At 42.9% G+C, this 22,369-nt stretch overlaps 5 protein-coding genes across 7 annotated transcripts; 2 read left to right on the forward strand and 3 right to left on the reverse strand.

The window, feature by feature from the left end:
• Positions 1-1,655: 1,655 nt before the first annotated feature.
• RB195_022939 (uncharacterized protein) lies at positions 1,656-1,943 on the reverse strand (the record flags this gene model as incomplete). The annotated part of the gene is made up of 1 exon (XM_064210203.1): positions 1,656-1,943. One exon carries the CDS (start codon positions 1,941-1,943, stop codon positions 1,656-1,658), a length of 288 nt encoding a protein of 95 aa, XP_064066084.1.
• Positions 1,944-2,172: 229 nt separating this feature from the next.
• RB195_022940 (uncharacterized protein) lies at positions 2,173-2,607 on the reverse strand (the record flags this gene model as incomplete). The annotated part of the gene is made up of 1 exon (XM_064210204.1): positions 2,173-2,607. The coding sequence occupies one exon, from the start codon at positions 2,605-2,607 to the stop codon at positions 2,173-2,175; it is 435 nt and encodes a 144-aa protein (XP_064066085.1).
• Positions 2,608-3,467: 860 nt separating this feature from the next.
• RB195_022941 (uncharacterized protein) lies at positions 3,468-4,985 on the reverse strand (the record flags this gene model as incomplete). 2 transcript variants are annotated; one of them, XM_064210206.1, is made up of 2 exons in its annotated part: positions 3,468-4,459; positions 4,535-4,985. In XM_064210206.1, the coding sequence occupies 2 exons, from the start codon at positions 4,983-4,985 to the stop codon at positions 3,468-3,470; spliced, it is 1,443 nt and encodes a 480-aa protein (XP_064066086.1). The 2 variants fall into 2 exon arrangements, with proteins under 2 accessions (XP_064066086.1, XP_064066087.1); XM_064210205.1 differs by having other exon boundaries at positions 4,649-4,850.
• A 10,133-nt stretch (positions 4,986-15,118) lies between these two features.
• RB195_022942 (uncharacterized protein) lies at positions 15,119-15,934 on the forward strand (the record flags this gene model as incomplete). The annotated part of the gene is made up of 1 exon (XM_064210207.1): positions 15,119-15,934. The coding sequence occupies one exon, from the start codon at positions 15,119-15,121 to the stop codon at positions 15,932-15,934; it is 816 nt and encodes a 271-aa protein (XP_064066088.1).
• Positions 15,935-16,725: 791 nt separating this feature from the next.
• Positions 16,726-22,367, forward strand: RB195_022943 (uncharacterized protein; the record flags this gene model as incomplete). 2 transcript variants are annotated; one of them, XM_064210209.1, is made up of 5 exons in its annotated part: positions 16,726-17,151; positions 18,809-19,549; positions 19,664-19,736; positions 19,991-20,765; positions 22,118-22,367. In XM_064210209.1, 5 exons carry the CDS (start codon positions 16,726-16,728, stop codon positions 22,365-22,367), a joined length of 2,265 nt encoding a protein of 754 aa, XP_064066089.1. The 2 variants fall into 2 exon arrangements, with proteins under 2 accessions (XP_064066089.1, XP_064066090.1); XM_064210208.1 differs by lacking the exons at positions 18,809-19,549; positions 19,664-19,736 and adding an exon at positions 20,940-21,268 and having other exon boundaries at positions 16,726-16,903; positions 19,991-20,673.
• Between the last annotated feature and the right edge of the window lie 2 nt (positions 22,368-22,369).

Here is a 22,369-nt window from a genome sequence, read left to right on the forward strand (position 1 = left end):
AACTCAGCGGTCTGAAACGAATGAACCGAATCAGATCCTTCAGCTTGAAAAATGGAAATGGGTTCGCTCAAAACCACTCCACTTTCTTGAACTTCCTCAGCCGCATTTTTTAACAGTTTTTTTTGAAAATCTTTCCGTATTTGTTTATTTGGGGAAAATCTACACTGAAATGTGTTTTTGCCTGTAAAAAACACAGTCTAAGATTAATCGACAGGTTAACTTCCTTCTTTAGTTCACGGATTATTTGACAATATCCAATAGTCTTCCTAACGTATCCGGACATACATACATTTCTGCTTCAGTTGTGATTCGCTGATAAGCATGGGAAAATCGGCTTCGAAGCGCTATTTAATCTGAGGTTGTAAGGTTTTCATCTTTTGTTGAACTGTTATTAGTGTTGATTCTCTCAATTTCCACCCGGATAATGTCAGTGCGCACTAAAAACCAAGAAATATTCTGAAATGTCTACGGGAAAATGTAGCATATCGTAAAATTAGCACGCTAGTTCATTCTTCATTACTTCAATATTACTATTTCCTTGCTAGAGAAGATTCGATTCCAATTCCAGAGAATTACATAAATAGTCCATTCTGTCTTCGATGACCATTACAATTAGATTTGAGCAATTACATAGATTGCAGGTGCAACTTTGCATTTTACATCAAATTTTGAAACAGTTCTTAAGAGCAGCTAATCACGATATTAGCGTGGTAAGGAAGCCACTGTGAAGGCACAGAGTTCGGTTAGTAGATTGCGAGACCTAGCGTTGCTCCGCTCATTTTTCCCTATTCGTTGTGAAGGCGGGGTGGAAACCGCTCTAGTCCTTACGAGGTGCGTTTGAACTCGTTTCTATGCACATGCTCCGTTTTCCGTCCTCTTTCATGGTTGGAGCGTTGCAACTGAAATGAATGTAAGTGAAATGTTCCGCGCAGTTTAGTTCCTTTTTAGTCGCCTATTGATGTCCTGGAATTTTTGCGCTCACATCTTGCTCCAGAAAAATAGATATAATTTAGTTAGGTCTTGATTGAATATATGTCAAGGTAAGTATTGGTTTCTAGTAACGCACAATGAGTGTCAAGGTTGGTTGGTGTCATCTATTTTCCTTCCAACCAATCTGTCGATGCTGCACCTCAAGAAGACTTGTCGGCTGGTTCGGAACTTGGACAAGTTATACCTCTCACTAAGAAAGGGTGAATACTTTCTGCTAAAAGTAAAGAAAGTGCCACATGGAGCTGTGTGAAGGAAGGGTAAATCATCATGTTATATAATTACGCGCTTAGTCCGTGTGTGTATGTGTGTGTATGTGTGTGTGTATATATATATATGTGTGTGTGTGTGTGTGTGAGTGAGTGTGTGTGTGTGAGTGTGTGTGTGACGAAAATACTCCATAATGATGCAGAACCTTGCACCGGTGGGGTGTTCAACCATCGCCATGAACCTGGTAGGTGAGCACTCTTCCTCTTCACCATTGTCCAAATTCTTAAAGAAATGTCTGTTGTCTTTGATAAGGCATGTTAGTTTCTCATATGTTAGTGAGGGTAAATAAACTTTCATGTGAATGTCACGTCACGTGCGTGTCTGTGTATGTGTGCGTCTCAGTTGCTTACTTACTTAGATGGCCCGTCTTCACTGGACATGCGGGCCCCAGCATTTCTTCACTCGTTTCGTTCCCTCGCCATTGTCATCCAAGATGTTCTCAAGCTTCGTGAGTGACGTTGACGAGGTCCTTGAGCCGTATCCAGCTGAGCTCTCAGCTGGTCCATCCGTGCAGCGAACACGTCACTCCATCTCGTTGGCGGTCTCCCTCGGGGGCGTTTAGCGTCCCTTGGGATCCACTCTAGCGTTCTTTTAGTCCATCTATCGTCGATTCTTCTCATGATGTGACCGGCCCATCTATGTTTTGCTTTCGATACATATTCCGTTGGGTCGCGAAGACGAAACATTCCTCTTAAGTCGGAGCTGCGAAGACCGGCTAGGTGTTGTGTGCGCAGGTTAAACTTCAGAAGACATCTCTCAAGGGCTCTGTGGGTAGTAAGTAGCTTCCTAGACGTGGCAGCGGTGTCTGCCCACGTCTCCGCTGCCTAACAGAGCGGTGGAAGAACTGAACAGGTGGGCCTGAAGATTTTGGTCCATCAGTTGGTCCGTAGCTTTCCTGACGGCTACGAATGCTGCTCATGCTGCTCTCATTCTTCTATTCAGTTCTTCCTTCAAGTCGTTTTCCATGTTCATAGAACGCCCGAGGTATACGTATGACGAAGTTTCCACGATTTGAGAGCCTTCAAGTTGTACTCCTTCGTCCTCGCAGTAGGCGTTCTTCATGAACTGTGTCTTCTTTCTGTTTATCCGCAGTCCTATTCTCTTCCCTGCTTCGTTCAATTCGTTGAGCATCGTTTCTGCTTCATTGGTACTGCTCGAAAAAAGAACGATGTCGTCCGCGAAACGAAGGTTCGAAAGAAATCTTCCATCAACACGTATGCCCCTTTCTTCCCAGGATAGTGATTTCATTATCCATTGCAATGCAGCCGTGAACAGCTTCGGCGATATAGTATCGCCTTGTCGTACCCCCTTTCCAATGGGTATGGTGAGAGGGCGGTGGAAAAGCTGCATCCTAGTCGTGCATCGATCGTAGCAATTGGCTAATGTCTTCACATACGACGCGTCCACACCTTGGTCGACCAGCGCTGACAGTATTGCATTCGTTTCTACGTTGTTGAAGACCTTTTCATTTCTCACGAAGGCTAAGACAAGTTGCAGGTGGTATTCCCGCAAACCTCTACGACTCTCGACACAGCCTAAATGTGGTCGATCTAACTGAAGTTACGTTAGATAGTTACGTGCATTTTCGAATTTATGACTTTTAAGACACAGCAAGAAAAAATCTCAGCAGTAAGAAAATGCTAAGCCCGCGTTTTTGTAAGCACACTGTAAGCACTTTGTGGTACCATGATCAGAAATATAAAGGATAAGATCCTTTTTGTCACGTTGACGCATGTCTACTGTCATCATAACTCAACTACTTTTGCTGTACAAAATCGAGTCTTCCTCAATTACTTATTCAAACTTCTCATAGTCGACGAAGGTCAGAACAAGGGGCAGGCGGTATTCCCGGCAAACCTCTATGACCCTCGACACGGTCTGGATGTGGTCCAAGCAGCTGAATCCTTGGCGGAATCCAGCTTGTTCTTGAGGCTGGGCTTCATCCAGCGTCCTATGTATGCGCGTGAGGATGATCTTGGTGAATACTTTGTATAACACGCTTAGCAAGCATATCGGACGGTAGTTCCGAAGGTCCTCTCGGTCACCTTTCTAATGGATAAGAACGGTTCGCGAAGTCTTCCACTGGTCTCGGATCCTTTCTTTCTGAAGGTAGAATGTCATGTGCGCTGCTAAGATTATATGAAGCGGATGGCCACCAGCCCGAAGAAAGCCTGCTGATATAAAATCAGGTCCGGGAGCTGTGCCAGGTTTCATGCTCTTGATAGCGACTCGTACTTCCGAAGGGAAATCCGTGGTGGAGCTTTATCAGTGGAGATGATCAGGCTTGACACAGGAGTTGATGAACGGAAAAGGTTCCAGTAGAACCTCTCCGTAATGATTTCCATCTCGCGACGAGAAGACGTGCGAGTCCCGTCTTCGCTCAGCAAGGTTGCTAGCGGAATATTATATTCGTGGAGATCCCTGCGGCACTTCTTTAAACTCGTTCTTCTTTGTGCTGCTTCCAGAATCTTCTTCTGCCTGTATTTCAAAAGATCCTCCTGCAACGCTTTTCTGCAGCTAGTGTTTGCTACTAACCGCTCAATGTGCGATGCATTCGGATCAAGCCTCAAAGCCCCTCTTCTTCCCAACAATTCCTTGGTGGTCTTCGAAATTCGATATAAGTTTGTCGTGCGCCGCTCCGAGGCACGCTCAGAACAGGCTCGTAATCCTCTGAGCAGCATCTCGTAGTCCACGTTTGGGTCCTCCTCGATGTGCCAGTCAGCTTGAGACAAGGATTCCTCGAGTCGTAGACGACTTCTTTTCTCCTTCGTTGCCGATAGCAGGTGTTCTTTCCATCGTGTGGTTAAGTCGTATTTCGCACGAAGGAGACGGTGATCAGAACCACTAAGAAAGGATGGTACTATTGAGACGTCAAGTAGACACCACCTCCGGTTGGTGAGTATGTGGTCGATCTCTGCACGAGTCGCGCCATTGGGCGATTCCCATGTCCACCGACGATTATTCTTCTCCATGGAAAGAGAATTCTCATGAAAAAGGCGAGCGGCGGGCAACAGCTCGACGAGACGATTGCCATTTTCATTCCGGTCCCCTAGTCCAAATCTTTCAACCCTGTATTCTTCTTCTGTGGCCTTTCCTAGTTTTGCGTTGAAGTCTCCGACAACGAATTTGTAGAAGGACTTCTCGTTGCGGATTACTTCCTCCAGTTCCTCATAAAACGCGTCCAATTCGGGTTCATCAGCTGCTGATAATGGTGAGTAGCAGTTGAAGATACTGATGGGTTTTTAGCGCAGAGAGCGGAGGCGAAGAATGGCCAGACGAGGTGACAGGATCTCGTGAGAATCGACGAGATGGACGACAGATGGGTGCACAACGAAACCAACACCGCCTACATTTCGCGACGGAACCTTCTCTCCACGAATGACGAGTGTACCGTCATTCATCTGTCGTACGTCGCTCCTTCTGCACTTGGTCTGCTGCAGAGCAATAACGTGAAATTTGATACGCTCTGCAGCTTCGAGAAGGGCATGCAGGTCAGCGTCCGTGGACACTGTTCTCGCGTTGTAAGTACACAATCTGAGACAGTCTCCATGGCGAGTCGCGCGCGTGTCGCCTTGGTCCAGAATCAATAACATCCTGAGCAACCTGAGATTTGATCGCTTCTCAACGGTCACCATATCGTCCGACGTCTGAGACGGCAGGGCCCAGTGTGCAGGTACAGTGTATATGCTGGAGTGGCAAAAAGAGTTTTCCCCAAACTGTGCAGCCATGCCACGGCGAGCTTAGCTTTCACCACAGGTCGTTGCCTAACATATATGGATCAGGCAGCCACCTTGCGACATTTTGCCAAGACGGTGGTGAATCTTAGCAGTGGTTTACTCTTAGCTAGGCTTCGGATTTCGAGAAGTCGGAATGTCGGATGTGTCGAACTCTTTCTCAGCTTGGGAGACCCTGCCGGAGGACGAACCTCCGCTGTGCATCGCAGTTCGACGCCTAGTATCACCTCCACGCCACTATGAGGCGGTAAACCGTTGTGGAGGTGTCTCAGTTAAGAAATCCCAAAAAGAGTGTGAGACGGATACCATGGGGTCGGTTTGGAACGCTGGAGCCCCAACGCGGTAAAACTGGGTGAGACGGGTCCTGTGGCGTCGAAGTCGTGTCCCGGAGCCAGATAGCTGTAAAATGGGGTAGGACGGGTTCCACGGGGTCCGAATGGTGCCAGGAAGCTATACAGTGGGGAGAAATGGGTCCCACTGCGTCGGATTGGTGCGCGGGAGTCCCAACGCAGTAGAACGCGTTTCTACGGTTCCTTCCGATATCTGCTTCCCAGCATATCTCTTGATGCTGCTAACATCCCTTCTTCAAAAAGAGGAAACGCAAGTACGAACGGCTGCTTAAATGCAGTACATAGTAGCCAACAGTTTACGCGATGTGGCGTAGAACGTTATTTTTATCACCACGATAGTGGTATTCACGTCTTCATCTTAGCACATCGTTCTTTGCTAACAGCTGAGAACGGAGAAAACTCGAACTACTTCAAATGATGTTTCCAAATTGTGATGGTTTGAGAGAAACATATTCTCCAAATATAGGACTGAGCGTTTAGGGAAAATCTTTCATCTATGCTTAAATCTTCGGGTTAAAAAAACTGAAGGAAAAGTTGATAGAAAAAAGCAACTCTAATTTTTCAAAAAAAAAATGTCGCTACTGTTATTTCTCATTGATCGATGAAGGCGAGCGAAGCGAACGCCAAAAAAAGCCTGAAGTCCGGCTTTGGCAGACGTTCAGGCTAGTTTAGTAATAAAGGAAGGGTCAATGTGTTAAAGAAATTACGAAGAAGATGAAACATTTTTGGAAATGCACATAGCACATGGATTTGTGAGAAATGGAGTTGTAACCAGAACTTATAAAAGCGACCAGGACAACAAGAATAACAAGGATATCGAACGAGGATCCGACCAAGGATCTTCTCCGGCAGATGGTCGCCCAGCAAAAAATCATCAAAACCCTAGTAGAGAAGATATTCAATCCTCATCACCCTCAACATTTCACCTGACTGATTCCGATCAATGCAGCTATTTTGACTGGTGATTGGAACGTCTTCCTATCAACGTCATCCGCTTATTTTATTACCAAATCTATTAGGGCTGCGCTGTAGAGTGTGGTTAGTTCACGGGTCATCTTATGTGAGCACTCTTCGCAGACACAGCACTAATGTTTTTTTGTAGGAATCAAGGAGTCGAAATTTTTATTACACACTCAGCAAAAAGAAACTTCAAATGATAACACTTAAGAATCCCGATGACGAAATCAAGCCTTACTTTCCTCAAGCATATTACAAGAATATCCAGGTTTCAAGCAAGGGAGATTTCGGCTCCGTTGAACAAAGTGAGATCCGGGATGCCTAATAAATGATTAGAAAAGAGTCAATGCCAAAAAGGTGGGGAATTAACCTGCATGTAGGAGGAAGTAGCAACCCTCCTCACGCGATTTTGAATCTCTTAAAGGGTCACTGAGAGAGTATGACGGAGTTTGTCCTGGATGTGGAAAAAGAAATTTATGAAGAAGTCAATGAACACATAGTAATATCCTACCGTGTAGAATTTATTGCCAAATTGATTTTTGTGCACTATTTTTCCTCTTCAGAATTATTTTTTAAAAAATCGCAGCTATATATAATTTATTCATTTTAGTACCTCTACAGGATTGACGAGTACCAAAAGAATCTAAGCAGACAGTATGGAAAGCTGCAAAAGTAACATCGACCCCGATGACAGATAAGGGACGCGGTGTAAAGCACCGTTCGCTGTTATGGTTATTTTCGTGGCATAACCACTTGTACCTTTCAAGAGTGCGGCAGGCAACGCTCTGCCCACTCTTTCATTCGATTACGTCGCTTGCAACTGTTCTGTCTACCTATATTCATACAATAAACACATTCCACTGGACCACCGTCTCAGTCTGTTTAATTACGGTGATAAAATCCGTAAGTCTCTAGCCGCCCACTTTATAGTCCGATGCATCGGCTAAAACAATCCGCTTCAAAGAGTAACATCTCTGAGGCCGGATGAAGGGACTAGCTCATTAATAAAAAGCACACAGGTCCAATCAAAGACCTAGAATCAGTTGATTCATCACACTTTTGGGAAATCTCGCTCCTGTAGGAAGTATCTGGAGCTGAATCTCTGAAGTAAATCAGAATAACGTACCTTAATTGTGTGTAATTTACTCCTGTATACAACGTACCTGGAGTTAAATCTCTGAAGTTAATCAGAGTAACTCACCCCAACTGTGAGTAATCCTGCTCTCGTACACAGTACCTGGAGCTAAATTCCTGACTAGTCACAGCAGAGCAAAGTTTGGAAAGAACTTGCCAAAAAAATGGCTCTTCATTTTTGTAAGGCAGCAATTGTCTTGAGCGCATCAACGCTCAAAAATTTAGTTTCCAAATAAAAGGAGTACACAACAAAGGCTGATTATCCTACTGTAGGCGCAGAGAGCAACGAAAAATATAGGTCAGCAATTACCCTCTTAAAGAGCGGTATCAGCAGATTAGAGAAGATAGAGAAAATTGCAAGTAGCGATTGCAACGGCCAATGACTTCATATTTATGCCAACTGCTCGATCAGACGAAAGCAGTTGCATTTTGGACAGAATGAGCATAAAACTCGGGTTTACTACCCGTTGTCCAAAGGGTGAAAACCAAAGTTTGGATGAGATGAAATCCAAATCACACAAAACGACGATGGCGAACAAAATAGCAACCATAATGAGAGTGAACTGAGTACTACACAATCACGGTTGTCCAACTCAGTCGAGTCGGAGCAGAATCGAACAGAACAATTCCGTTACCGATCGGTAAAGCTTCCTCAGGCATCTCTACCGAAATTTTACGAAGATGCTGAAGAGTTCGCCGAATACTGGGCGGCCTTTGAGACACTAGTTCACATAAGGAAGGAACTGGATGGTATAGAGAAAATCTTACTACTCAAGGAAAGCTTGAGATGAAGAGCTCAAACTCCCATAAACGGCATAAAACTGATTCCAGAGAACTACAAGTAGATCATAAAAACGTTGCGGGAAAAATACTGCAATAAAGCTACAAGTAGGTCTCAAATAAGTTCCAAGTTGAAATCTTTTTGAATCTTGGCATCGTAGAGTTTGATTGTGTACTACTTTTTAAGCAGAACCAAGATTGTTATTGATCTTTATTCTGGCTAACGTTTCGGCGTCGTCGCCTTCTTCAGAGCCTGGAAAAATCAGAGACACGTGTAATCTATTCTTTCAACGCTTCGTCATCTCGCAAGATATGACCCAGCAAACTGATTACGCAAAGACAACGCCAGGGAAAGAGACCACAATAGCGCTCACCCTGACTGCCGTGCCGTAAAACCGTGATGTTAGCGGACCATCGGTTGTTAGAGTTGCCCCGTTAATAGTAACTAATAACGATGCACCTTGCATCCGACAAAGTATGTCAAAACCCTGCCCCGTCATCCGACAAAATATGATTTAGGAAACATTTATTTAAAAGCAACGTCAGAAAAGCAGACAATAGCGCTCACCTTGGTAGCCACGAAATCGTGATGCTAGCGGACCACAAGTTGTTAGAGTTGCGCCGCTAGTATTAACTAGTAACGATGCCCCCGCCTCTGACCCAGTAGGTCCTGATATGGTCCTGGTCAGCTCGTTGGTCACAGCGATGCATTCTTCTTTACGATTCATGATTGGACTTTTGGTCGTGATATAAAACGCTTCCAATGTTTTTCGCTCTGGAACGTCTGATTCGCGTGCTAAGATCGTGAAAGCTATCTTGAAAGGGGTGTTGTCATGACACTGTCTGCGATAAGCACCTAAAGGGGATGATGTTTTTGATTTTACGAGTCCGTCTAGGTGCTCCTTGACGTGGATACATAGTGATCTTCCTGTTTCGCCAATGTACTCAGCCCCACATAACTGACGGGTGATTAGATAGATAACTCCGGATACCACGCAATCACCCTGCCTCCCGTTCGGACAAACGATGTAATTAGGTGTCTCACAAAGTCTGTCATAACCGCAATTGCGGACTAGCTGCTGCTTCAGGTTCAGAGGTGATATATAGACTACTCTGACTGAGTCTGCAGACCGGTCTGTCGTAGCCTTGCTCACACTACATTGCTCATGTCATAAGAAATAAAAGGAAGGCAGGTCTCAAATAGTCCGAAAACTGGTTAATATGAGACCAGCAAACAACTCAGCAGATAGTTGTTCAGCTGTTTTCGATCAGGTCCAAGTCTTGGTCAACCAAGTGATATCAGCAGGACATAATGTGCGAAATTCCTGTGACCCCATATGGTGCGAAACCATCATAGCAAAGTTCCCACAGGACATCATAAAACCTGTCCTGATATCTGGCCAAGCACTCGAACAGCAAACAATCGAGGACCCCCTGGCGCAGATAAAGAATGAAGTTGCCGCAAAAGGTTACATCAAAAACAGATTGGGTCACTCAATGAAGAATAAAGTGAGTACTTCATAAGAGAAGTCATCAGTCAGCGACCTCTGGCCAATGAGTAGTGCTCATTTTGCCACAGGAGTCATCATCCGCCAATGTTGTGCAGAGCAGTGACTGACCAGAACAGCCGGTGCAAAATAATAAAAGATGGTAACAGATGCTGGAAATGCTGTCCACCTAACCATACCAGCTTTGATTGTCAGAAACCAGACTGTTTCCAAAGCAGACAAAAGCATCATCCTAGTCTATGCTTTAAGAAAGAAACAAAGCAGCAGAAAAATTAGGTACCAGCATGGCATTGGAGTCAAAGGAATATAAATGGTCAGAATAACACAAGACCGATATGCGCGCCGAGTCGCGACCGGAAAAATCCGGCAAATCATAACGACGGAAGAAAAGTAACGTCGAATAATACTCACGCGGGTGAGGAGAAATTATTTTCAGACACAAAATCAATAAATAACGCATCCCGGTTAGTTCTCATGACAAGTGAAGGGAATATTTCGAATTGCAATAAGAAGGAATTTGAGAAACTGCTCTTTTTTTTCAGTTTTGGAGCACAGAAAACGGTGATTGAATAATCACTAGCCAAACGTTTTGGCCTACCTCGAGAGACCACTGAAATATGCACAACGTCTGGAATAGGTGGACATATAGAGTGCTTCAAAAGTCCTATAGTACATATGGGAATTGGCACGGCTTACGGTGAAGTGATCAACTGATCAACATGAGAATCCAGACTAAACCTGTGATAACAAGTGGTTTTCCAAGACTCAACCTAAGTCCACTTGGCATCGAATTTCTCAACGAGATCAATATTTGACTGAAAAACACGAAACTCAGAAGAGAACACCAAACCCCACATATTTTACTAGGACTACACTACTATCATGATCTAGTAGTTAGTAGTGATCTAGTTGGTCCTTCTCACTTGGTAAGGACCCCCAGTGATCTACATGTCGCAAAAACCGTATTCGAACCTGCGATATACGGAAAAGGAGTTGTTGATGCAGAGAACAAAAAGATAACCTGTGCTACGGATTCACTGCTGTACATGAAAACAGCGAACAAGAGATTTTGGGAAAAATGTTCGAACTCGAAGGTCTTGGTATATCAGCACAAGAGTGTCAAAAGAAGACATGATCGACAAATGCCTTGACGAATATTCAAAAAGAATTTTGTTCGAACAAGGACGCATAGTTGCTCCATTTCCTTTGAAAGAAAACATTTCTGAGCTTGAGAATAACTACTTTGTAGCAATTCGCCCTTACGAGGAAGCCGAATTCATAGGGTAATTCAAAGACGAGGAAGCTAGCGCTGTAGGAATCTACTACATACCGCATTCAGGCTTTTGAAAAGCAAACAAGAAAACGCCTTTGAGAATAGTTTTTGATGCTTCCTCAAACGAAGGGGAAAGCTATCGTTAAATGACGTGATCCACAAAGGAGAGTCATTTATTAATAAAATTTACGACATTTTGTTAGCATCAATATGCAACAAAATCATTCCGATTTGCGACATTGAAGTCGCCTTCACTCATATCCGCTTAGTCCTTTCAAGACTTGTGAGATTTTTGTGGTTGAACCTCTCGGAGTAACAGCATCTCCAAACATTCTCAATATGTGCTTGACGTCATTCTTGAAAACCCTAAACACGGATCTTGCCGCTGACATCGCCAAGAACCTATACGTTGATATATCATGAGGACTGCCGACACTGTAGAGGAAGCTCTACAAAAGTATCGAGAATCCAAGATACTATTCGCGAAAGTCGGTATGAACGTGAGAGAATATATATCAAATTCAAATGAGATTAACTCTCAAATACTGATTTGTGATAGACCGGAAAATGGTCTCTAAAATTTCTAGATGTCGACCACAATGCAATACGAGATAATTTCAAAGTTACGACACATTTCCGACCGGTCAGTCAAGTGACAAAAAAGGAGATCATGTGAGCGAATAAACTCGCTTTATATCTCCACTTTTACCGGCACTGTCTTTGCGTTAATCAGTGGAAAAACAAAACTTTCACCAAAAAAGTGCAGGCAAACTATTCAAGACTAGAACTAGTTAGTATTTTCATGGCAATACGCCTTGGTAAGTCAGTAATATCCAATATGTGTGGACATATCGGACAAATTTCTATCGTCTCAGATAGTGAAATAGCTCTGTGGTGATTGGAATCAGCAAAAAAAAGTACCAATATTTGTTGCACTTCAACGCGAAAGAATAAACAATCTGCGGAGCTAACTTAAAACATATGCCATCCCCTCAGACTTCTCCCATGTTGATACTTCACACAACCATACTGATGCGGGTACCCCGAGATCTTACAACTCAACAAATCAATAACCATGAATGTGTGAAAGGAACATGCTGGTTAGAACAAAAGGATTCTGCATTCCGCGCCTTGTCTGTGCTTTCAAAAAGTATTTGGGCAAATGCACAACATGCAAAAACTACGAAGGAGTCCTCCAATAGTGCCACTACTCCTAAAAGATCGAGTTCTGGTCTCAAAACTGTTTCAAAACACTGGGTGTGACTTCATGGGGTCATTCACTTCAAACCCCCCCCCCCCCAAAAAAAAAAAAAAAAAAATGTATGTGTGCTTTTAAACGTGCCTAGCGACAAGTACAGCTCGAAGCTGTTGAGAACTTAACAACAGGAGCTTTCTTAGGAAGTTTTATACGGTTTGTGTCACGTAGATGTGTGCCAAAAATCATGCGCAATGATTGTGACTCGAACTTCAAAAATGGCGGGCGCATCATAGGAGCAATATTCAAAAAAAGATGATATATACATATATACATACATATGATAATACAGGTAGCTCTCTTATGACCTACTGCGCAAATGAACGAATAACCTGGATCTTTAATCCTCCAGCATCAACATGAATGGGAGGCGTATGGGAAAGACAAGTAGGATCAGTCAAAAAGGCTCTAAACAAGTCAAAAGGACGAAGACAGATGAGGCAGATGAGCTGAGATGTGTACAGTGCTGACAAGAATTGAAGCAAGAGCAAGAGCAAACAAGAGCAGTGGAAGTTACATCTAGGCTATTCGTTAAGGGCGGGTTCAAGATACGGACCACCTGAACACGTATAAATAATAATGGAAAGCATCAAAGAGACACAAAATCATGTCTTTTTCCGCTGATGCTATGCTCTCCGCCCTGGACGATTTGGGTACAGGTGCGACATCGTCACATTACTACATCATCTGCTCTCCCGCCTCAACACTCTTGAAATAGCTTGCCAAACGCTTCTGAAAAGGACTGCTCCTAAGTCCAGCTGCCACTTCATGGTATTTTATGCGTCAAAATAAGTTAAGTAAATTGTTAGTTCTTGCTACTGTGTGCTTGCTCTATACATTTTAGCATCCGCTGCTAGCGTCTCACACTTTTCCTGCTGCAGTCTCAGGCTTGATTGAGTTCTACAACAACTAGTGGTAAACAGCTATTCCCCACCAGGTACGAGCGTATGTCACTGGATATACATGCTAGAACTTCTTGATGATTAAACAGTGAACAGGGTTTTGGTGTTATGCCATGAAAGAGGGATAATTATAGATATGAGCGGCCAAGGCACCCACCAAATACTGTCCTTTCCTTTTGGAATTGGTCATTGTCACATTTACAGTGTAATGGGTAATTGTAGTAAGTATATTATGGGCTGTTATGCGGCTTCGATAAAGACACCTATCAATTAGGGGATTTCTGTGCATTTCTGATAGCCTCAGTGATGCGTTCAACAGTCGTTAACGTATGGCGCAACGTGAACTAATTTTCTATTCGAATTTAGTTTAAAAAAATTCTAAATCTTCCGCCAATTTTTTGAATTTTTCTCGACTAGCCCTTGAAATTAAACAAAACACCTACGGAGATCAAAATTTGCAGTCAAAGGTTTCCCTTGATGCTCTACGAAAATGTGGCACCGGATTATTCAACTGCGCTACAATAATCCAGCAACGAGAAAAGTGCGAAAATTTGGATTTTCTGCTGCTCGTCAAAATCTGTATGACTTCTAACAAAATCCAACAACTCAACAACCTAGCAAAATGCGACTAGTCCATTTCAAATCAGGGTCTATGTTAATGGCTAAACGCACCTCTAAATCACACCTAAATGCGTTAAATAATGCAAAACACGCAATTTCAGAGGACGTGCCGACAAAATGTTTTTCTCTGTTATTCATTTCCGTCCTGCAAAAATTGAAATGTCGACTGTTTGTGCGATCCCGCATACCCCACAACCGGGCAAATAAAACACAGAACGCGAATCACTCAAGAACTCTTGCCTACCACTTTTTCTCATAACTCGACTTGGTTTTGTATGATTGTTATTCAGAAAAGGTAAAAGTGTTAACGAAATGTTTATGGGTTGTCACAAACGTGACCATAGATCATAAAAATGAAGAAGTAAAGAAAATATGTTTACTCATGGTGGGTATGCTCAAACAAAGAGCATTTGAATAACAGGCAATCAATGGGAGTTGTACTCTCGCGCAGCTGGCGCATCTGGTGGGCAAAAACTCGAGCACAATCAGATTGCGAGAGCAACACTGTGCCGACAGCAGACAAAGAACTTGGACCGTGTATAACCAGTCCAAGAGTGTTTATTGCTCAGAGCATAGTCGAGCATAGCCCCAACCATCTCCTAATTTCTTGCCTCCTTCCCATTTGTGTGTGCATATTTTTACCTCCTTTTTCCTGTTCTTTATGCATTGTGCACTTCTGTTCGCGCATTGCTCGTTTGTTACTTAACGTGCTTTATGTAACGTGCCTTGTTTGATAGTTCGCTGTACATTATATAATTCGCTGTACATTATGTCGTACGTCAACATCAATAAGACCAATAAAGTTTAATTACCCAAGTTTGAGGCTAATTAGCATATTACGAAGAACTGAACCACCGTCATCTCATTTGGTGCATCGGCAACTACGAGCAACCGAGCCAACAAAGTAAATAGACATGCTACCACGACCCATCAAGAAGGTGAGCATCACAATATTATTGCGTGCTTATTATTACCTTTGCGTTTGCATTTCTCATTATCACCTCAGTTCGAACTTGGGGAAATATTCCTCTTGCATACAAAGCATTCTCTTATCCTCGAAACCACTTAAATATAATTGTTGAACATCATCAGTTCACAAATTATATTCCAACCTGACCAAGCCAAGATAAAATGGCGACATCTCTCAAAACAAGAAAGAGAGTTCTGACTAGGCATTCCAATTCCCTAACACAACTTTTGGCAAAGCATGCAGAATTGGGATGCGACGTCAAGCTTCAGGATAGGGAAGCATGCAACGCAGCACTAAAGCAAGTCCAGAATGCTATAGTGGAGATCAAAACCCTTTAAACAACATTTGAAGGATCCTTATACGCATTCACGGACACAATGGACAAAGTATCGGAACCCCTCACTAAGGAAGAAGAGGATAAAGTGTCCGAATACATTAATAACGCAGAGGAACTTATCGCCAGTACTACTGACCTGCTTCTTGAGTTGGAAATGGCCAGAGCTAGCCAAGCGCCTCATAGCCCTACATCTCCAACACATATTGGATCTCATCCTTCACCAGAAGTTCCTGCAGCCACGATAGAACTACCGCGGATACCAATACCGGAGTTCTATGGCAAAAGTTGGCAATGGGATAGCTTCTGGGAGCTATTTAACGCTGCGGTGCATTCTCTACCGCTTTCAAACTTGCAAAAATTCAACTATCTTTTGAGAGCATTAAAAGGAGAAGCCCGAGAATCAGAAACTCGTTTTCAAATCACTTCTGAAAACTATCTACTAGCAGTACAGCATTTGAAAGAGAGATACAGCAACGTCCAGAATATAATGACTGGACTACATCGACAGCTGGAGCAGTGGAGTGCTAGGAGCCCACAATTAAGGGACCAGCGAAAACTGTATAATCAACTGTCGGCAATTACCACACAACTCGAAAGCAAAGGCGAACCTCTCGATAGTCCATGGCCGCTATCAAAACTTCTTTCTAAATTTACAGAAAGGATTCAACGCAGCACGCTTAAGGAAAAGGTCTCTCTTCCAAGGAGAGACCTGGACATTAAAGAAATTGAGTTGAATTTGAACCGGAGTTCCAAATCAAAGAGCGGTCTCCCTTTTGTTTCTGTTGCGATAGCAAAGAACATTGGTCCACAAGATGCACGAGAATCGTGGCACCTAAAGCACGACTGGAACACTTAAAGAAGACAAACCGTTGCAATGGGTGCGGATCAAAGTGTCATATTTATGCCGAATGCAAAAGCAAGGGCTGTGTAAATTGCGGAAAAAGCATCATACGTCTACATACTTCAAGACTGCACTACTCAAGCCGCCTCAACAAGGTCCTGTTTCAAATGCAAAAAAGGAAGAAAGGAAGAAGCCGTCACATGCGCGGCAGAACTTCACAAGGTGCGAGGAGCAAGACACACACGTTACAGAGGGCTCAATACGCAATCTCACAGTGATGAGAGTAGAAGATACCTCCAACAAAACTCCACAAGGGGAGATATTCCTTTTGACAGGAACCTTGAAGGCACTGCATCCAAGGACACAAGAACTCATCACGCTTCGAATACTCTTAGATACGGGGGCAGATCGAAGCTTCATTGATACTAAATTTGCCAAGGAACTTGAATTACCTAGTCAAGGCTCTGTTACTATGAAATTACAAACCTTTGGAGCACAAACCACCAAGGAAATTCAGTGCACCAAAACATGTCTGAGTGTATGGGACTCTGAAGGAAAGCAATACAAATATTCGCGTATACACTCACGACAACCTTACGAAAGGCTTCCCTCAAGGAAAGTTAGGAAGAGAAGACCTACAATTCATTCATCAACAACAAATAAAACTCAGCAGTCCATATGAGGCAAACACTAGATCTCAAGAAATATTGATTGACTGCGATCAACTCTGGAACTTTATCAATTTTCAAGCAGCACATTTCACTCTGCCGTCCGGACTCGTCCTCGTACCAGTACGTCTAGGCTATATGATTTCTGGACAACGCATGAGTGATAAAATGCAGCATGGAAATCAACTTCACTCCACAGTACATTACATGGAATCTCATGACTATGAAGATCCATGGGAATGTCAATGGAACATTCAGTCTCATGATGTAGAAAAAGAGTTCTGCGGTCTCGAGAAGGAAGAAAAAGCTAATACAAGTACTGGAAAAGTACTGGAAAACTTCAACAACTCTATTGCCAGGCGGAATGTTGGTTATGTTGTTCGACTTCCCTTTAAGGAAGATCATGAATATCTTCCAGACAATAAAATATTAGCGCTCCACCGACTGCGAAGCGTGCTTCGCAAATATCAACAAGAGCCACATATTCTTCAGCAATATCATAGCATCTTTCAAGATCAAGCTGCTGAAAATATCCTCGAAGAAGTGGACGAGAACAAGGACACAGTTGGGAAGATGAAGCATTATTTTCCATATCAACCCGTGTTCACCCCCCCCCCCCCCCCCCAAAAAAGACACTACGAAATTAAGAATAGTGTTTGATGCATCCGCGCATTATAAAAACTGTCCTTCACTTAATGATATTCTCCATCGAGGACCAACCATATTGCCTAAGCTGTACGGAATTCTTCTACGCTTCCACACTGCAAAATACGTTCTTCTATCAGACGTAGAAAAGGCATTTCTTCAAGTACATCTTCACGAAGACGACAGAGATTTTGCACGATGCTTATGGATCAGGGATATTACCAAACCATTGACAGATGATAACCTGGTGATATACAGATTTACCAGAGTCATCTTTTGGATCAATGCCTCACCATTTCTTCTCAGCGCAACAATCCTCTTCCACTTGAGCAACTACGTCAAAAATGACGGATTAGCTCGAGAAATTTCGTCTAATCTGTATGTCGATAATTTATTTGTCGAAGCAGAAACAATTCTTGAGGGCATACAAGAATATAAAGAGCTAAAATCAATCTTTAACGAGCTCAAGATGAGCCTAAGAGCATTTGTCACGAATCACACTGACATTATGGATGCAATGTCCACAAAGGATCGCTCTTCAAATCTGTGCTCTAAGGTACTTGGAATCTATTGGGATTCTATAGCCGACAACTTCTTATTATCGACTAATCTGCCTACGACAGAATTTGTTAGCAAAAGAACCGTTGCTCAACAAATTTCTTCCATCTATGACCCACTAGGATGGTTCATACCACTTCTGGTCAAAGCAAAACGTTTTCAACAACTTTTGTGGAAGGAGATGATTGGGACGAACCACTTAATGAAGAACATAGACGTCACTGGAACCTCATTATAACGAAAATACCACAACCATAACTTCCTAAAAAGGTGCCACGGAAAGTCACACTCGACAACTCCGCACCGTATACGCTGGTAACCTATTCCGACGCTAGTGGAATTGCTATGACAGCATGTACCTATCTCACTAGCCAAAGGGAATCCAGTTTTCTTATGGCTAAGTCCAAGGTTACGGATAGTAAACGACGTACCACCGTACCGAAACTGGAAATAAATGCCATAACCATTGGAGCCTGACTTACCCTCAATACCTTCCTAAGCTTAAAATCTTCAACAAGCATAAACAACGTCATTTTTCTAACCGACTCGAAATCGTCTTAAATTGGCTGAAAGGTTCTCTGGATCATCCTAAAACAGGACCCTAAAAATTGCATACGCGAGATACGCGACATTGTTTAGTCACTAGAGCGTATGGAAGTCGGAGTGAAATTTGGCTACATCGACACGAAATAGAATCCTGCAGACATTGGAGCACGAGGAGCTTCCAATCATGAATTTGTGTCTCATGTGTGGTGGGATGGTTATCCTCTTGGGAAAATTCACAATGACGGATTTACATCCACCATCTTTTCCCTTGTTAAAGATCCGGAATTACAAAATGACGATATTCTACTGAATGCAGAAGCGAAAGTTATAAAAACACATGCAACGACTGACAAAGTCGAAGAAATTCTTGATCTGACAAGGTATAATACTAAAACTCAAGTCACTGAGAATCTTAGCCTATGTGATAAATTTTCTGAGAAGCATTACAACTCGTCTAAAAGGCCCGTTGCAGGAAAGGCTCCGAGATTCTTTACCCTTTCTAGTTCGACAAGCAGAGGATCAAGAGCTCACGGCTACTTACATACTCGAAGCACATAGCATACTCGTCAGAAATCACCAGAAGGTACACCTCAATTCTCAGTACAAGAAGCTGTTGTCAAAAAACCTGAACCTGAAAGAGGAGGAAAACCACGTGTTTAGAGCATACGGACGTCTTAATAAATCCAGTTTAAACATTATGGCAAAAAATCCCATTCTTATCGTTCCGAATACGGAGCTGTGTCGTCTTATTATTCTTGAAACGCATGGACCGTATCACAACAGTACAGGACGAACAATAGTAGAAGTTCGACAACAGTACTGGATTCCACGGCTCCGAGAACAAGTGAAGAAATGCATGCGGTCTTGTGTACTCTGTCAAAAAATGAATAATCTGCTATGTAGATACCTAGAAATGGCCGATCTTTCATCAAGGAGAGTAACAAAAAGACGCCCGTTTGAAAATATAGGACTCGACCACTTCGGCCCTATAACCGTCCATGATGGTCATAAGGAAACATGTTGTGTAACTCGCCTCATCCATTTGGAGATCGTATCCGACGGGACCACTGAGAAGTTTCTCAATGCATTTCGTCGATTCGTAGCTCGTAGAGGAAAACCACACCTAGTTACCTGTGAAAATGCACCAACCTTTATATTGGGAAGTCAAATCTTGAACGATTCTCTAACCGATATTTCAACCAATGAAGAAATAGTTCGTAATATGAGCAATCAGATGATCTAATGGAAGAATAACACTTCTCATTCACCTTGGAAAAGCGGCTTCTATGAACGTCTCATAAAGTCAGTCAAACAAGCCCTATTCAAGGCAATCGGAAGACGCATTTTAACAATAGATCAGCTACACAAGTTTCTCGTAGAAATCGAAGGATGTCTTAACTGTAGGTCTCTCACCTACCAAGAAGACGACATCAACGATGCTCTACTACCTCTTCGTCCAATAGATTTCGTGCAACGCGAAATGGAAGTGACTCTTCCATTTAATTTTTTAGAAGAAGAAAGGGCAGATCCCATCTTCCTACCTCCCTCGGAAGCATTACAATTCGAAACCAGACTACAAACTGAAAAAGCATTGCAATCTTCCTACGTTCACACAGAACGTTTCTGGAAAAAGTGGAAAAATCATTATTTACAGCTCTTCGAGAGCAACATCGCCGAACTATTGACGGTAAACGAGGAAACGCTAATGAAGTCCGGGAAGGTGAAATAGTTCTTTTAACGGACGCTCTACAAAAAAGGAATCACTGGAAATTAGCGCGCATCTCCAAACTAGTACCAAGCGTCGACGGAACAGTGAGAGAAGCAGAAGTGCAGTGTAACAAAAAGACACTTCGGCGCCCTATCAACCAGCTCATTCCTCTAGAAATTCAAGGAAATGAAAGAGAGTCCCAAGAGAGCGCAATTTCAGAAGCTCAACAATTACAATCTCCACCTTCTAATAGTCGATGTAATCTACGCCCAAGAAAGACGAAACCTCGCTATACAGAAGAACAACGTCAGCACGACGGTAATATCTACGGGTTTACCACAAAAACACCGACAACGTGGCCTACAACACTATACCTAAAGATGGCCCTCACCTTGGTTGTCACCTCGTTTGTCAAGGGAAAACACCTGCCAATCAAGAAGCCAACAACGACTCAGAATTATCCACACCCAAACTATGCCATAGAATGCAAAGAACAAGGGTTATACCTTCATGCCCTACAGGCAGAAGAATATGAATTATGTGTTAACAATTATTGCGTAAAGGAGAAGTCACCTCCACTACATAAACTCTTACGCTTACCACCAGAAGATGTACTTCACGATTTTGAAGTAAACTGGAAAATACGCATAGGAGATAGTTACAGTACCGTCGAAACGGCTTGTTCAGCACTACCTTTCTGCTCAGCAATAGACTGTACTATGTGCGCCGCCAATATTTTAAACCCCGAATGTTGGCCCCTTGCGGCAAGCAGCATTACGTATAATACTATACCTTCTCATTGCCATCTGCTACACCCTTTGTTATATACCAGTGACAGTTGGCCGACCATTCCGCATCATCATTGCGGGAATAGGCAAAATACTTGACTTAATAGCACTCTTCGTATGGTGTTGCTGTCAGCGGTCAAGAAGAAGTGAAATTCCGTCTTGAGATCAGCAAAGGCTCTACACTTCGCACATACGTACTCGGACTCCACCCGAACATTCCTAATCAAATCCAAAGCATGGATGTAACATTAAGCATACTCGCAACTCCACCATTACCGGCCTTGAAACAAGTTTTCGTTGCCTCAACAAACCAAACAGCGATATGGGATAAAAAGACATATCCACTACTTAGCTGTCCTACACGCGAGCATGCAAGTACATTACAATGTCATTTAAGGAATGATTGTGATTGCGTAGCTGCTGAGTCTCAAGTAAGGTGCGTATGTAACGAAGACAGGGTCGGACACCACCAAAGTACTCCCAATTACACATCAACAAATACGATTTACGCCACATCCACTACATGGAGTCATCGCAAGAGCAGATGAGGATATATCCGCCGAGATCATCTTGAACTTGGAAGAAACTATCGACAATTCCATCACAGAAATCAAAACCGACTTATGTACCATTGACAACACCCACCTCAACCGATGTTATCAGTAAAGGAGCAACTGCTACCGCAACATGCAAATCTACATTCAACAACATATCCGCTGAAGTTGAATGTGGGGAGGACAGCTTTACAATTCCCTGTTCTCCTTCGGGCACTTCATCTAAAATTGGATTCCTATTCCAGTCCGCTCGAATCCAAATTCAATGCTCCCTGAGATGCGGAACAAAAACATCGACCTTCGAGTTGACAGGAATCTTGAAGTGCCCATATAATTTCCAAGGAAGTTTCATGTATTATATCCAATCAGACCACAACAGAACCTCTGAGTTCCATTGGCCTGATCTCAATCACATCTTGGACATTTATTTGCAATGGTACAAGTATCTACTCATTGCCATGATTGCAGTTGCAGGAGCTTTTCTTATGAGCTATCTATACCTTCCAAGGATATGTACAAAAGCGACGATATTATGCATCAAAACCATCTTCAAAATCATTAAATGTGGATGGAACATACTCCAATGCATATTCTCAGTATTCCTCACGCAACTTATAAATCCATTTCGCAAAGGAAAGAAGGATAAGAGCAACGAAAAGCTTTTCTTAACGTCCTTCAGCATATAAAATACCAATTACAAAGCATTATCAAACAATATCTTATCGTTTTAGTAAAATGGCATCAAATAGCACCGACGACATGTTCACGAAGAAAAGAAAGACTGAGGAACGAAAACTGATTGAGGAAATCCGCTACAAACGCTCATGTATCAAACTGCCCTCAACGTTTCCAGCTGAAGAAGAAATTCAGAAGAAAATCCGTACTTTTCTAAAAGTTAATGTAATGCTAACTCGCTCTAATAATCTGTCTGATATGTTCACTAAACCCGGGGCAAAAGACCTCAACACTTCGCGAGGGTAGAG

Source organism: Necator americanus, chromosome X (genome assembly GCF_031761385.1).
Source record: "Necator americanus strain Aroian chromosome X, whole genome shotgun sequence".
Classification (NCBI taxonomy): Eukaryota; Metazoa; Nematoda; class Chromadorea; order Rhabditida; family Ancylostomatidae; genus Necator; species Necator americanus.